General features: G+C 60.2%; 1 protein-coding gene across 1 annotated transcript in view; it reads right to left on the reverse strand.

Annotated features, from left to right (window-relative positions):
- ARHGAP35 (Rho GTPase activating protein 35) overlaps window positions 1-11,213 on the reverse strand; it is a 41,705-nt gene extending 30,492 nt beyond the window's left edge. The window contains exon 1 of the mRNA XM_004710398.2: window positions 7,359-11,213. Within this exon, the coding sequence (XP_004710455.1) occupies window positions 7,359-11,039 (3,681 nt within the window). The 5' untranslated portion in view covers window positions 11,040-11,213. The remainder of the gene's footprint in view (window positions 1-7,358) is intronic.
- Between the last annotated feature and the right edge of the window lie 3,554 nt (window positions 11,214-14,767).

Raw genomic sequence — 14,767 nt, forward strand, 5'->3', positions numbered from 1 at the left:
CCCCCCCGCTGCTTTTGTTGCCACTTCCCTTGCTGTATTATCTTCCCCTGCACCAAGTTCACGGCTGTCTACCCTCTGGCCTAATCTATTACGTCTCCTTCCGCTCTGAGCCCTGGGAACCATCAACATCTCTTTCTTTGGGGATGAAAACCTTGTCTGGGTTTTTAGTATTAGAAAGAGAAACAACAGTGGTTTTGTACAATACTTCAAAGGCTGCAAATCTTTACAGGAGCACGCTTTCCCTCTGGTGGCTGTTGGACTTGAACCCATGTCCTTAAAGGTAGCAGTCCAACATCTAACCCACAGCGCATGGGGCTCCTTACTATTGCTCCCCCACCCACCCAAGGGGCTTTCTAACACTCTCTATCCAGCCTTGCTGACTGGGGGTGATGTCTCTGATTGTAACCAAGTTCCAGAAGGACCTTTTCAATGAAGTTTGATGATTCCAGGACCTGAGTGCAGGCTTGGTTAAGGGGTGCTCCCCTTGCTGGTTGTAATAAAGCCCAAGCCCAGGCGTAGCAGTTTCATGACCTAAAGGACAGAGTGCCCACGAACACTTTCAGCCTCTGGCTTCTTGGGATGCTGCGCCCGCCCCACCCCACCGGCCCCAGGCCGGGCTCTGCACCACTGCCCGGATCTGAAGAAAACAGTCTCACCCCACAACCCGTCCTGCCACCACTGTCCACCTGGGCATCTGTGCTCCACCCATTTGTATCAAGACCTGCCATCACCTCCCATCCCTGACCACATCAGCAAAAACTGCGGGCAGCGTGGGCATGAAGGGTGGAATGAAAACCTGTGGGTGACTTTCTTTGGGCTGGCCACACCAATTGCCCAAGTGCCCACGCACAGACCTGGTCACCTGCTGGCTGGCATCAGTGTCGCCAGCCAGCCCTTGGCCATGGCGGGGCACTTTCCCTGCAGGGATGGCTCGGGTGTGGCACTGTCTCGGCCTTCCGACCAGCCACCCTCCCCTTGCTGATGAGAAAAGAAAGATACACATCCTCCTCTTAGGGCAAAATTTCACTACATTCAAGGAGACCCTCCCCCACTTTTGTTATGCAGCCTAGCTGTGCTTTCAGGGTGCTCTTGACAGAGCTCTCTAGGGAACCAGACAACCAGGTTCTTTCTCTTGCAGTGGGGGTGGTGGTGGGAGAGAACCACCAAGCAGGGGTGTCAGCCAAGAGCCCCAAGACACCCCCTCACAGATCACTAACAAATGGAGGTAGCATGGTGCTCATGAGAGGCAATCTGGGCCCTCCCTGACGGGCACTCAGACAGCAGTCTGGGGGCTGCTACATGGAGGGGAGCCGGCTCCCTTGGACTGCCTGCAGGTCACAAGCTTGGGTGACCGCCCCTGGCGGCCGGCCGGGAGGGTCACAGGAGGTGGAGCTCCGAGAACAAGCCAGCTCAGCGCAGCATCAGAGCGGGTCTGTCCTGTGAGAAGCAGGTCTGGGTGGTCTCTGTCTTTTTAAGAACAGGTGTGTGGTAAGCCTCAGCAGAAAGTTAAAGATAGTCTATTTTTATCACCGAGAGAGCACATTGTCACAGTGGCTCCTCGGGCTGAAAATAAACGGAGGAACAAGTGGTGCCAGCTCAACACAATTCCTCAGCGAAGTCCCAAATGCTGTCTCGGCGTCTCCCTGCACCTCTGTCCCCGACGGCGTCTGGTCCAGGCAGTCTGACTCCTGTGACCCCCCAGCATGGCGGGATAAGCCCCATCTGCTGAGGCAATTGTCGTGCCGACTGTGCTGAGCCAGCTCGCTGAGGGAGGGCCTTCCTCTTCTTCACCAATAGGATGTCCTCCTCCAGGGACTGGTCCCTCCTGACAACATGGCCAAAGTGCGTGAGACCCAGTCTCACCATCCTCTCGGCTAAGGAGCCTCCGGCCTGTACGCCCTCCAGTCGCAGGGCTCTCAGCATTCTTCACCCACGGTTCCAAGCGCTTCTCTTCTCCCCCGCCTTCCTTACTCCTGCTCAGCTTCGTTCACCCAGCAAGCGCACCAGTGAAGAGAGGCGCGGCGGCCTGGGCTGGATGCACCCTCTGCTCTCTCGCTCTGAAGAGGTCTTTCTTCTGCGACAGACCCACGCGGGGATGAAGACAACGATGGTGACGCACACAGTCAGCCCTCTCATGTCCTGGCTGCAGGCTGCTTCCCCGGACACTGATCGTGGAGCCAGGTCACGTGAAATCATCGACGCCAATCTCACCTCCTGTTAGCGTGACGCTCCTTACTGATCCAAGCTGCGGTGAGATCCGTACTGTAGGCGCTATCCTCTTTGAGCTTCATCTGCAAGTTCTTTTTTTGTAAACCAACAGATAATCAATTTAATTGAAATGGCTGATTTGAGCATCTGCAACGGCTGGTGACTTCCACCTCTCCTCCGGGTTCAATACTGACGGAAGTCACCTCATAGCACTCCCTCTGTCCTCTTCGCTCCCAGGAGTTCTTCTGGGAGGGATCCAGCCCCTCGGCTGATGAGCTCAGCACTAGGACTGAGCAAGTATGGTGAGAGGACACACACCTTTCCCACTTTTAAAACCAGGCAACCTCCCTGGGCAGTCTCTCTGTCTGCCCCCAGCAGCCCCCACCCAGGAAGCTTCCCTGGATCTGTGTGTCTGTGAGGCCCTGGGTGCTGGTGGACTTCAGGCACACTGGCAAGGTGCCAGCAGGTGGGCTGAAAGCGCTCAGTAATGTCCAGGCCCTGGATCCAACCTCTCTCCCGCAACGAGTGAGCAGGTGCTTTGGAGGCGACAATTAAAGTAACAGACACCCTTTAAAAGAGCACACTGGCTTCCTGCATCACATGCCGCCAGTTGGGGCTAGTGCCCTGTGTGTGCAGGTCTGTGGGGGCGAGCCCGGGCCTCCCTGAGCCTTGTACACTCTAGGTGAGCACTCCCGGGCAGGGTCCACAGCTCCCACCTTCCGAGCCGTCCAGCTTGTTGGTGGGCACCACGTGTGGCTCCCTGATGAGCCAGCTGGTTTGGGTTCACAGTAGAAACTTCAATTTCGTCCTGGACCTCACAAAACGAGTGCTGTGTGCCCATGAACCTCGAACAACCGGCCGATTCACGGTGCCGGGGAACACCGCCAATGCTCCGGGGGCGGGGACCCCCGGCACATACACACGGACTGTCACTCAGCCCGCCCAGCGCCTCACAGGCCACACAATGCGAGCCCGACTCGCCTTGCTTCTCAATGGGCCGTCTTGTCACAGGGTTGCTGCAGCGAGGGAAAGAGCGTCTCTGGACTTCGGGTTTTAGATTTGTCATTGTCAGCACAGACACGAGGCCACACTGAAGAGCAGCCAGGAACCTCTCCCCTGCAAGTCCCTGGTGAGACTCGGTGCACGGCGCCGTTTCCACAGGCCCGCAGCCCACAAAAGCACATTCGGTGGGTGGGGAGAGGCTCCTGGGGTCTGGGCAGGGCCGCCCGGAGCTCATCTCTGTGACCACAGCCAGCCCAGGGGACAGAGACCGTGTGCACAGACAAAGCGCCCATTCACGGGCTAGGGCCCGGAGCGTCAGCCTCACAGGACGCCGAGAGCCCAGCGGCTGACCCAGGCGCGGAGCGAGGGCACTCTTTCCAGACCTCAAGAGGACCAACACAGCCCTTTTGGCGGGAGGGTGGGCAGTTGCTAGGGAGACCACTGTTGAAACTCACACAGAGGGAGAACACTGTACATCTCTCAGCTCCTCTGCTAGCCCGGGCCAGTCTCCTCCTTTCCTTGAATGGCCACCTGACTTTTCCCACCTCCGGTCATCTCTTCCCTTCCACCCGCCCTCCAAGGTCTCCTTAACCGTGAACCCTGACCCAGCATGCAGCATGCGCTGTGGATGAGGGACCTCATCGCCACCCATTTCTCTGGGGCAGGTGTTCTTCTGGCCCGTTACGCAGATGGTCAGGCACGGGCGAGCCATGTGCTCAGAAACCCTTGAGAAAGGAGAAAAGCGACGGGTCTGCAGCCATAGGGCCGTGGCCCAGACCGCCAGCTGCTCTGTGGGGGAAAAAGGAGCTTTCTGCTCCTGCAAAGTTGGGAGCTTCAGAAACCCTCGTTAGGGTGGCCCGTGAATCATCACCACGATGGCCGTGGGCGTGGGTTTCTATTTTTACACCACCTCAAGGAGCCCTGGTGGTGCGGTGGGCTCAGTGCTGCGAGACCAAAGGTTGGTGGTTCAGGGCCACCAGCCACGCCTCGGGAGAGCAAAGAGGGGGCCGGGACCTGTGAAGATGCATGGTCTCAGACACCCTGTCCTGCGAGGGCACTGTGTGTCCAGTCCAATGCGAGGTCCGTGGGTTTGTGTTCCCTGGGGGTGTCTGGCGCTTGGGGGCAGAATTCCCACCCTCTGTTGATGGAGATGCAGCGGAACAGGTGTCAGCAGAGCGGCCAGACTAAGGGGCCTCGGAAGAAAGGCCTGGCAATCATGCCTGAAACCAGCCACACAGGCCTCCAGGGTACGGTGCTCAGACCCGCTGGTGCTTCCTCTCGCTGGAGGGGGGGTGGGGGGCAGTCGGGGGCCAGCTCTGAGGGAGCTGTCAGTGGCCCGTCACTGTAGCCAGGCCACCAGCACAGGCTCCCTGCTCTGGCCCCAGCAGCCTGCTGGGCCCACCGCCTGTTTCCAGTAGCTCTGGGGGTCCCGCTGCCCCACACAGGTGCAACAGTTGGGATAGGAAGGGTCTGAGCCACTTCCAGCAGTGTCTGGTACAGGGAACATCAGAGACGATGGGGGCAGAGTCATCTCCCCCCACCTCCCACCCCCACTCAATGTTAAGAGCTCTCTGTCACGCTAGTAACATTCAAAGGCAAACCCCCCACATAGGGGCTGGCTTGGCATTTCCTAGGCCGAGGTATTTTGCTTTCCTGGTGAAGCGAGAGCCAGTTGGTGTGTGTGTATTTCAACACATACATAGGTATTACTACAATAGAAACAATGAATGCCTACAGTTAGTTGCTAACACTTGGCTTGAAAACACTCCTGGGATCCTTTGATACCCAGCCCAAGTACCCTCTTCCCTGAGAAGCTCCCCAGCCCCACTTCTTCTTGGCCCCTGCCTCCAGGACCACCCAGAGTCCACAAAGCACCACAGCACCAGGGATTAGTGGGAGATGGCGGCCTGCGTGCTTCACAAGCAGCCAAGTTAAATGTGGGGCCGCTCACCACAGGGCCGGTGGTTCAAAACCCACAGCCGCTCTGAAGAAAGATGAGGTCATTTGTCTCTGTAGAGCCTTACTCCCTCAGAAGCCCTTTGGGGGGGGGGTGTCCTGCACCCTTCCTACAGGGGGGTCCTACATCCACCCAGATGGGGTCCCAGCGAACACCCCTGGGCTCTGCTTACAGCAGCCTCAGGAGGGCACGGTGAGGTAAGGTCACCTGAACGCCTTCCTGAGGATTCTGCCACCCTCAGGTCAAAGGTACAGTTCTTATCTGACCTGGGGGGTGTGGGCCAGGTAACTAAAGATAGCTGGGTCATCCTTTCTCATTCGCTGACCCAGCATCGTGGGGAGAGGAAGGGCCAGGGTTAGCAGGTGCTGGGCGGGGTTCCAAGGAACCTCTGTGTGTGTCTTTTGTGGCTTGTTTGGAAATGTCGTCTCAAAACACCATTTTTAACAAGTAAATTCAGGGAATGCAGGGTTCTGGCTCACAGCCCGATGGGGGCCTTCACACCTGCTGTCTGAGGACAGGTTCCCTGGGGAGTGGGAGGGGCAGCTTGCACTTCTCACAACGTTTGGATCCTGGAATCCTTGGACAGGACAGGGGCGTGTTGGGAAAATACCCAGAGGCAGGTCAGGCCATTTCCTGGCTTCCTAAGTAAGGACTTGCTTTGCCAGGGCTCTGTTCCCTCTCCAGAGGATGGAGTCCAGGGGAGGCCAAGCCAAGGAGGCGGCTGACCGGAAGGGAAGGAAGAACGCTTCAGATTCCTTCAGATTCTGTGCGGCAGGAAAGAGACACGGGACCCACCCTGACACTGTCCACCTTTCTGGGCAAGAACTCAAGACAAACCCACGCCACCGAACACATCTCGACTCACAGCAACCCTACTGCCGAGGGTTTCCCCGAGGGAGCAGCCTCACCTTTCTCCTGCAGAGCAGCTGGTGGGTTTGAACTGCCCACCTTGGGGTTAGCAGTCCAGCTAGCGGCTGCACGTTAGAGAGCCGTGGTGGCCCGCTCAGTCCTGCAGGGTCGTTGGGAGGCCAAGCTGAGGAGCCAGCGACAGCTCGGGCGTTTCTCGGTTGGCGCACAAGCTGCGGTTTTGTTCCTGGAAGGCCTCTCTGCAGAGTCCGGGTCCACTCACAGCGGCCCATGGGTTATAATATATAATATATAAAGGCCCGGGGTCGCCTTTCTCCCTTGGCATGCTGTGAGGTGCACAGCAGTGTTGACTGTTGTGCTAGCTGGTTTTAGGGGCTCGGATATGGCATCGCACCTTGATGTCCTTTTCCCCTTCCCCAAAGCCCCACCCCACCCCCATGCTAATAAGCAGCGAGAAATGGGAAAAGTTGTTTCTCCCTGAAAACCCCCAGCCAGGGCAGGAGTCCGGAGAACAGGTGGGGGCCCTGCTGACAGTATCTCTGCACAGGGCGGCAGACCCCACGGGCAGGGGCTCCTTCCAGTGGAGCAGCCCCAGCAGGATCCCCCCCCCCCCCGCCAGGTTTCCTCATTCTCACTCACTGCCCCCTACATGCAGGCCCAAGCCCACGCTGACTGCAACCGAGACTCCCCTAAGGAGAGACCAACTGTGCCAGCTCCCCTCCAAGTACTGGGGGTGTGCTTCACCCGGCACCACCAGAGTCCATCGCAGATCTGCATATGCAAACGAAACAATCCTCCAGCTAATCGCAGCCACACTTTCATGCAGACACCCGGGGCTGTGCTATGCAAGAAGCCGTCTCCTCTGGACTGCGTCTAAGGGAAGGGCTTTCTGTAGGCTAACAGGCGGCCGCCGCCATGGCCCACCTGGCCCCCTCCTCATAAACCGAGGCCCTCCTCCAGTTCTGGTTTTAAGGGGCCCCCGCTCGGTTACGTGTCAGGGCCCGGGTGAGTCCCACGCATCTGCTTCCTCCGGTCATTAAAATGAACTAGCTTTGGTTCTGCACAAAGGCCATCCTGACAACTTGGGGGCTGCCAGCAGCAGCTGACACGCACACGCGTCTGTGCTCGGCCACACACAGAGCAGCTCACGCGCACGCAGACACGTGTGCACACGCACAGCCCCGCACCTGTTCAGAGCGCTTATGCGCGGGCACACACACGCAGATGCACACGGACGCGGTGAGCAGAGGCACACAGACAGGTCCCCCGTCCCCGGACGCAGGTGCCCGTGGCGGTGCCCCGCGGGCCTGGGCTCAGGGCGTACCTTCGTGTTTCTCCTCAGGCTGCGGAGGATGTTCCTCCTCCTGGGGTCCTCGTCGGTCTCATACGGGATGACGGCATTGTCCCCTTTGTAGCCCTGGGACGCCTGGTCCTCCTCCTTCTTCCGGATGGGCCCCAGCTCGTCGTCGCTGCCCACGCTGAAGCTGGTCCGGTAGCTGGCAAACCTCCCCAGGCGGGCGCACCGCGTCCTGTACAGCACCGGCTTGCTGACCACAGACACCTTGCGGCCCCGCTCCAGGGAGCCGGTGTCCATCTCGCTGTCGGAGCCGTTGCCGCTGCCGTTGGACTGGGCCTTGTTGATGTTGCGGATGGTGATGATCTTGCCCTGGGTGCTGTCGTGGGGCACCGAGTAGATGTTCTCCTCCTCGTTCCTCGGCTTGACCACCGCGTCCATGGGCTCGGCGTAGTCCGAGGGGTCAAAGCCATCCGGCGGGAGCCAGCTGGAGGACACAGACTTGCGCTGGCCGTCGCGGTGGCCCTGGTCCAAGTAGGACAAGTCCCCCTTGGTGATGTCAAAGTGGACGGGCGGCTTGGGCTTGACGGGCGGCGGGACTCTGTGGTTGAGCTTGCTCTCAAAGTTGCTCATGAAGAAGGACAGCCCGTCGCTGCCCTCCAGCTCCATGGAGAGCTTGGAGTGGTCTTTGGACAGGGCAGGCAGCGGCGTGTCCTCGCGGAACAGCCCGTAGGCGGGGGGCTCGGGGTCCTCCTCGGAGTCCTGCAGGTTGGAATTGCAGAGCGGCGAGCCGGCCCGTGGCGAGCTGAACACCTCCTCGGTGGTGCTGCAGGCCTCTGCCGCGTTGTCGTACATGTGCGCTGCCTCCACGATGTTCTTCTTCTCCACCACGTCCTTGAAGAACGGGTGGAAGAGCTCCAGCTTGGGCTGTGGCTGTCCGCCGGGGATGCTGGCGAAGCGCCCGTCAATCTCCTGGGCGATCTCCTCGCCCTCCGTCAGCTGCTCGCGGCTCACGTCGTTGTCCAGGACGTCGACGGCGCCATCCGTCAGCGCCACCAGCTGGATGGGGACAATGTCCTGCACTTCGCAGAGAAAGGCACGCAGCATGGCCAGGGAGGCCTTCCGCCTGGCCGAGTAGAACACGATGTAGCCGTGCACCAGGCGGCTTTTGCGGATGCTGAACGAGGAGTGGTATGAGAGGATGGACAGCTCGATGCGCCTCCGGTGGAGGCCGACGGGCAGTTCCAGCAGGACCGAGCTGCTCCCCCCGCACTGGGAGGACTTGCAGGTCTGGGCCTGGAGGACGGGGAGCAGGATGTCGTCGGCACTGAAGGGGTCCCCGCACATCAGGCACATGACGATGCGCAGGTCGGCGTCAGCCAGCTCCTTGATGCTCGGGGTGGAGCCCACCAGGTTGAGGTTGCGCTTCGAGTCCAGGAGGCCCTTCAGCACCTGGCTGATGTGCCGCTCGTTGATGTTGCGGCCGTACCCAATGCCGGCAGAGGCCGGGTCCAGGAAGACGCACTGCAGCTTGCTGGCGACCTGCTGGCCCTGTTGGATCAGGCTGTGCAGGGACTCCCCACTGGCGTCGCCCCTCTTGTTCACCAGGATCAGCGTCAGCGGCAGGTGGGCCTGGTGGGTGTCGCGCCGGCCCAGCGTGGACTCCCGGCTCTTCTCGATGCTCTCCACGACATAGGACAGGGACTCCTTCGAGCTGTACAGGCAGAGGCAGCCGTGGGGCTGGAAGGTCGGTGTCTGGAAGGAGTTGACCGGGAGCCGCACGTTGCCCTCGATGGGCCGCAGGGACAGCTCGTACATCTTCCCGTCGATCACGTACTTGTCGTCGTTGGTGCAGAGGGCGCGGATCTCGTTGGCCAGCTCGCGGGCCAGGCCGTCCCTGCCCAGGATGACCAGGTTGATCCGGTCGATGCTGGGGTCGCACAGGGAGTTCTTCTGGTTGCGGTCGGCCGGCCGGAGGAAGCGGGAGGCGATCAGGTGCTCGATCTTGGCATCCACGCAGGCGGGGCAGCTGGGGCACGTCTCCTTGGTGGGGTGGTAGACAAAGTGGACGTGCTTCAGGATGAGGGCGTCGCGCTCCGCCTGCAGCTTCTGCAGCGCCTTGAAGCGCTGCTCCTCGCCCAGCACCTCTTGGATGACGCCCATCTTCTCCTTGCTGGGCTTGGCGTCCAGCTCCAGCTCGTAGAAGAGCTCGGAGCACTCCAGCAGCAGCTCCTGGAACTCCTCCTTGGCCCGCTCGATGATCTGCTTCTGGTGCTTGCCGTAGAGGTCCAGGTAGACGGCCTCCTCCAGCCACTGGTAGAAGTCCTCGTTCATGATGAAGCTGCGGGCCTCCTCCCAGGGCTTGCCGGGCGTGATGAAGGGCGAGCTCTCCAGGTTCTCCTTGAAGGCCCGGCGCATCTCGGCGCGCTTCCGCTCGGTCCGCAGCTTCTCCAGGTGGGCCTCGTACAGCTGCTCGGCGGGGGCGGTGTCCACCACGTCGAAGGGGATCCGCTCGTTCTCCATGTTGTCGATGTGGCTGGTGGCGTCCCACGGCGTCTCCTCCAGCACCACGAACCACTTGAGGAACTCCGGCTTGGCCTCCAGGAGCTTTTTGGCTTTGGCGCAGCTGAGGTGGTCGATCTCGTCGAGGCTGGGGACCAGGGCCTCGAAGGCCAGCGGCAGGGCTGCCAGGTAGAGCTTCCGCCGGCGCTCCACGTGCTCCTGCTTGAGGCGGTGGATGTGCTGCAGGAAGAGCTTCTTGGCCTTCTGCGTGCCCTCCAGGTAGACGTAGTCCTGGTACTCGGGCGAGGCCTGCATCTTGCGGCTGACGCTCAGCCAGCTCTCATTGTGGTGCTTCACGATGCGGCTCACCAGCCACTCGTACTTGTCCTTGGCCGCGGCGATCTGCTGGCTCTGCTGCTTCAGGGCCTCGAAGTACGGGGTGATCTTCGTCTTGCCCCGGCTCTTGTCGATGAGCTGCGCTAAGGTGCTGAAGGCCAGGTCCACGTTGACGTTGGACCGGGCCGAGGTCTCCACAACCTGCAGGTTCTTCTTGCTCAAGGCGAAAGTGTGCGCGTCCCGAATGTACCGCTCCACGCCCTCGTCACACTTGGTCAGGACCACCACGATGGGCTTCTTGGTCTTGGCCAGCTGGGTGTACAAGTTGGAGACAAACTTGAGCTGGTCGTCGAAGTTCCTGTTCATGCCCCGGCTGACGTCGATGCCCAGGAGGAAGCCGTCCACCAGCAGCTTCCCGTCGGGCATCTGCTTCTGCTCAAAGTCCTGCTCCAGCCCCAGCTGGTCCGTGCAAAAGTACATGAGCTTCTCGGCGGAGGCCAGCTTGGTGGCAGCCGCACGCTTGATGTAGGGCTGCAGGGCCGTGCTGCGGTGCGGCTGGAAAGTCTGGTCGTCAATGAACTCGGTCTGCTCCACCACATGCACCTTGCACTCCACGCAGTCCTCCAGGGAGCGGCCCACCTCGCCCCAGTAGAGGAAGTGATCGTTGTTGACCACGCGGCCCCCGAAGTCGCTGGTGCTGAGCACGGAGGTGTGGTCCAGGTGGAACTCGTCGGCGCTGGGGCGCACAAAGCGGTTGCAGAGGCAGGACTTCCCGACGCCGCACTGGCCCTTCTCCTTCTCCGTCCCGGACAGGCCCACCACGCTGATGTTGTAGGTGGGGATGCGGACATCTTGCTTTCTTGCCATCATCATCGTCGACACATCCTGCCACAGTCCACCACGGCCGAGATCAGATTCGAGTGGTCCAGGGGCTCCGACGGCGGCCCAGCACCATCAGGGGGCGCCGACTGCCCGAGCAACCCAGGGGGCAGGTCCCACGGTGCTTGCACACCAGCGCAAGGTTAGTGTTGGTGGCCGCTCATCACGGGGTGGCCCACATGTCCTGCGAGGGGGGGACGACAAAAGGGAACCCCGTCAGCACCATCCATTTACAGACCGATGGCAAAGCCCCCTGCCTTTTTCCGGAGCCGACAAGCATTCAGTAGGCACCTCGTGTGCCAGACGACTGCGTGCTAGGTGACAGCCTGACAGGGAGGCTGTCTGTCACTCACGGACCGCCCCCAGAGCGGAAGACGTGGGCACAAACAGGGTTAACACCACCAAACAAAACCCAAATCCACCTCCATCGAGCCCATGCTCACGCGTGGCGAGCCCTGCGGGTGCCCCGACTGTAACTGTGGACGGGAGCAGAGCGCCCAGTTCTTTCTCCCCTGCGGCTGCTGCCAGATTGCGGGCCACCAGGGATCTTTGGACACAGGGTACCAGCACTAAAATAAAGGTGTGAGTGCTCCCACTGGCCAAAAAACCCCAAACAGACAATATTCAAGTCGAACTTCTCCCGTGGGTTTCCAAGGCTGTGAATCTTTATGGAAAACCTCACCTTTCTCCCTCTGCGGAGAAAGCAGCTGGGGGTTTTGAACAGCCAACCTTGTGATTTGCGGCCCAACATGTGACCCGCGCTGTCCCCAGGGCTCCCCACAACCTGACCAGAGCTGGTAGCAATGGCACAGAAGACCAGGGGGCCCGCTGAGGAGGGATAACAGCGCCCAGCAGCTCAGTGCTGAAACGCTCAACCCTAAGGTCGGCAGTTCAAAGCCACCAGCTGCTGCCCAGGAGACAGACAAGACCTGGAGATCGGCTTCCGTGAAGAGGACACCTTGGAAAGGCTATGGGGCAGGACTCCTCTGTCCCTTCGGGTCACTCGGCCGGCGTCACAGCCGACTTGAGCTGCCGGCAAGAGGGTTGGGTTTGGTTTTTGTTTTGTTTTGTTTTTTTGAGAGACTGAGTGAATTATCACCCACTGGGGAGAAATAGAAAGAGGAGGCCACACAGCTGGACCAGACAAGAACCAGCAAAGGATACCCAATCGGGGGTGCATCTGGGGGAGGGGCAGGGTCTCTGTGCAGACCCCAAGTAGCTCACCTCCCAGCGGTTACAAGGAGAGCCAAACAAAGCCACTACCCAATCATGACGCAGTGAAGAAAGAAGTCCCATGAGACTGGCGGGGGTGGGGGGGTGGGGTCACAGTTAGCCTCCCCGAGGGGCAGTGGGCATGGGAGTTAGCAGCACCATGGCCAGTTTCTTCGGCCGGGGCTGCACAGCCTGGACGCCATCCTGAGGCAGTGGGTGGCCACACACGCATAAACCCCTCGTGAAACGGGCTACGCAGGGTCAGGGGAAAGGGTCCCGCTAAAAGGAGCCTGGAGAGGCAGGGCAGGGCAGCAGCATGTGACTGCCCAGCTGAGACTGGACCCAGTGTGTGTGTGTGTGTGTGTGTGTGTGTGTGTGTGTGAAGACCAGGCCTTCCGCTCTGCCCTCTGACCAGAGACAAGAGCACTCTGTCAATAGTGGCTTGCTACTACGGGAGAATCACTACCTGCTTCCTGGGAGACATACTCTAAGCTCTCTGGGGGAGGAAGGACCAGGATGTATGCTAACCTGGCCTGCCAAAAAGCTCCACACACACAGAGAAAGTGAGGTGCAATCAGCAGGGGCGAGTCTGGGTAGAGCGTACAGGCGACTTGGGTGGCACCATGGTTTGGCACCGCAGCTCTGTGGGAGGTGAGAGGGGGCGGTCTGCGTCTGTAAAGAGGCCAACCTCAGAAGCCCTAGGAGACAGGTCTTTTCTGCCCTATGGGGTCACCGTGAGTCAGAATCAACTCCAGGGCAATGGGTTTGGGGGCTTGAGTAGCCAGTCCTTTGTGCTACTTAACTTAAGGAACTTTCAAGAATCCACAATTAAGACTTTCGTCTTTTGGGGGGTGGCAGTGGGGTGTTCTTGCCCACAAGAGGGTTGGCTCTCTGAGGGAGGGGCCACACATGCCCAGACCCTGAAGCAAGCATACGGTGGGCGGACGGGTGGACGGTCAGACAGGGGATTCAGTGAGTGCACCTTTAAGGATTCCAAGTTCAGCCTCAGGAGAAAGACGAGGCTTTCTGTTCCCATAAAGAGCTGCAGTCTTGGAAACCCAGGGGCAGGGGCAGGGGCAGGGGTGGTTCTGCCTGGTCCTGTAGGGTCGCCGCTGTGAGTGGGCATTGCCTGGATGGCAGGGAGTGAGGTGGAGCCTCTTGGATTTAGGCGCGATCTCGGGCAGCGGCTGGGAGCAAGCACGAGTGGTGGGAGGAGAAGGGCAGAGGGGTGGGCAGGGAGGCAGGAGCCCGGCTAAAGCCACTGCTAGAGGCTGGAGCCCTTCCAGGCAGGTGTGGGGAACCACAGGATGTGGCTGGCAAGCGGCACCTTAAAGGAGCTGTGGTTTCCACAGCTGGAGTCAGGAGAAGCTATTACGATGTCTTACGAAGTCTTTAGCCACTTCCCAGCTGAGCAATGAAAACGCGCCGCTGCCCATGGTGAGGAGACACACACACACACACACACACACACACACACACACACACGGCATGGCCTTCTCCGAGGCTAGGGCATGATGGTCACAGCTGGACCCATGACCGAACAGACGCTCTCCCAAGACAACTACAAAGAGGAGAGGTTCAACTAGGGAGATGGCAGCTGCCTTCTGCATCCCGGGTGTGTCCAGAGAGAACCCGGCATCCGACCACACAGAACCCCTGCAAGCCTCTCTCCCGAGACCACCACCCAGAAATCCCTGTGGACAGGGGGTGGGGTGGTACCGCCAGGGGGGAGAGCATGGGCCCACCCTGTGAGGAAAACCGCAGACAGACACAGGCTCTCCCCAAATCCCCTTTGACCCAGAGGGCCAAACTCTCCTGGAAATAAGCGGGGACAGGCATGGTGTGCGTGAACCACGTGACCATTCTGTGCCGCTGCCTCCAGGTCACCCACTGGCCGATCCTGAAGCTCCAGACATTAACTGATGCCAGCAGGCGCACCCAAGGAAAAAAGCCCACACCACCCTTCCCTGGGCGCCTGCCCGGTGTGCACCCACCGCGACATGCTTGTGAAGATCTACCACCCTGCCAGGGGGCCGTGCTGCAGGCAGAGGCTGCCTGCCACGTGGTCACGATGCTGGGTGCTGTGCAGCAGTGCATTTAGAAAATGGACAGGCTTCAGCAGAGCCTCCAGACTGGGGCAGACTACGGAGGCAGGCCTGCAGGTCAGCCAACGAAGCCCTGAGGGATCCCACCAGGAAGGATCACTCCAGGAGGAAGGCAGGGTCTGGTGAGGCAGAGGACCAAGGGGGCGGGCTGGGTGGGCACAGCGGCACAGTGAAGGGCTTCGGCCTGAGGATGGGGGGGCTGGGCAACCACCTGCTCGACTGTAGGGGAGGTGTGTCTATGAAGAGCTAGAGCACTTTAGGCTCCCTCCCTGGTCAGGGAAGCGCATGGAACTCCACCATCATCCAGCCCCTGCGGGAAAGAGCAGACCTGCCCCCTTGGGTTCCCGAGACTGGCACTCTTTACCGGGAGCGGAAAGCCCGTCTTTCTCCCAAGGAGCGGCTGGT

The sequence above is a fragment of the Echinops telfairi genome, unplaced genomic scaffold (assembly GCF_000313985.2).
Source record: "Echinops telfairi isolate 266 unplaced genomic scaffold, ASM31398v2 ScPeMD7_655;HRSCAF=1070, whole genome shotgun sequence".
NCBI lineage: Eukaryota > Metazoa > Chordata > Mammalia > Afrosoricida > Tenrecidae > Echinops > Echinops telfairi.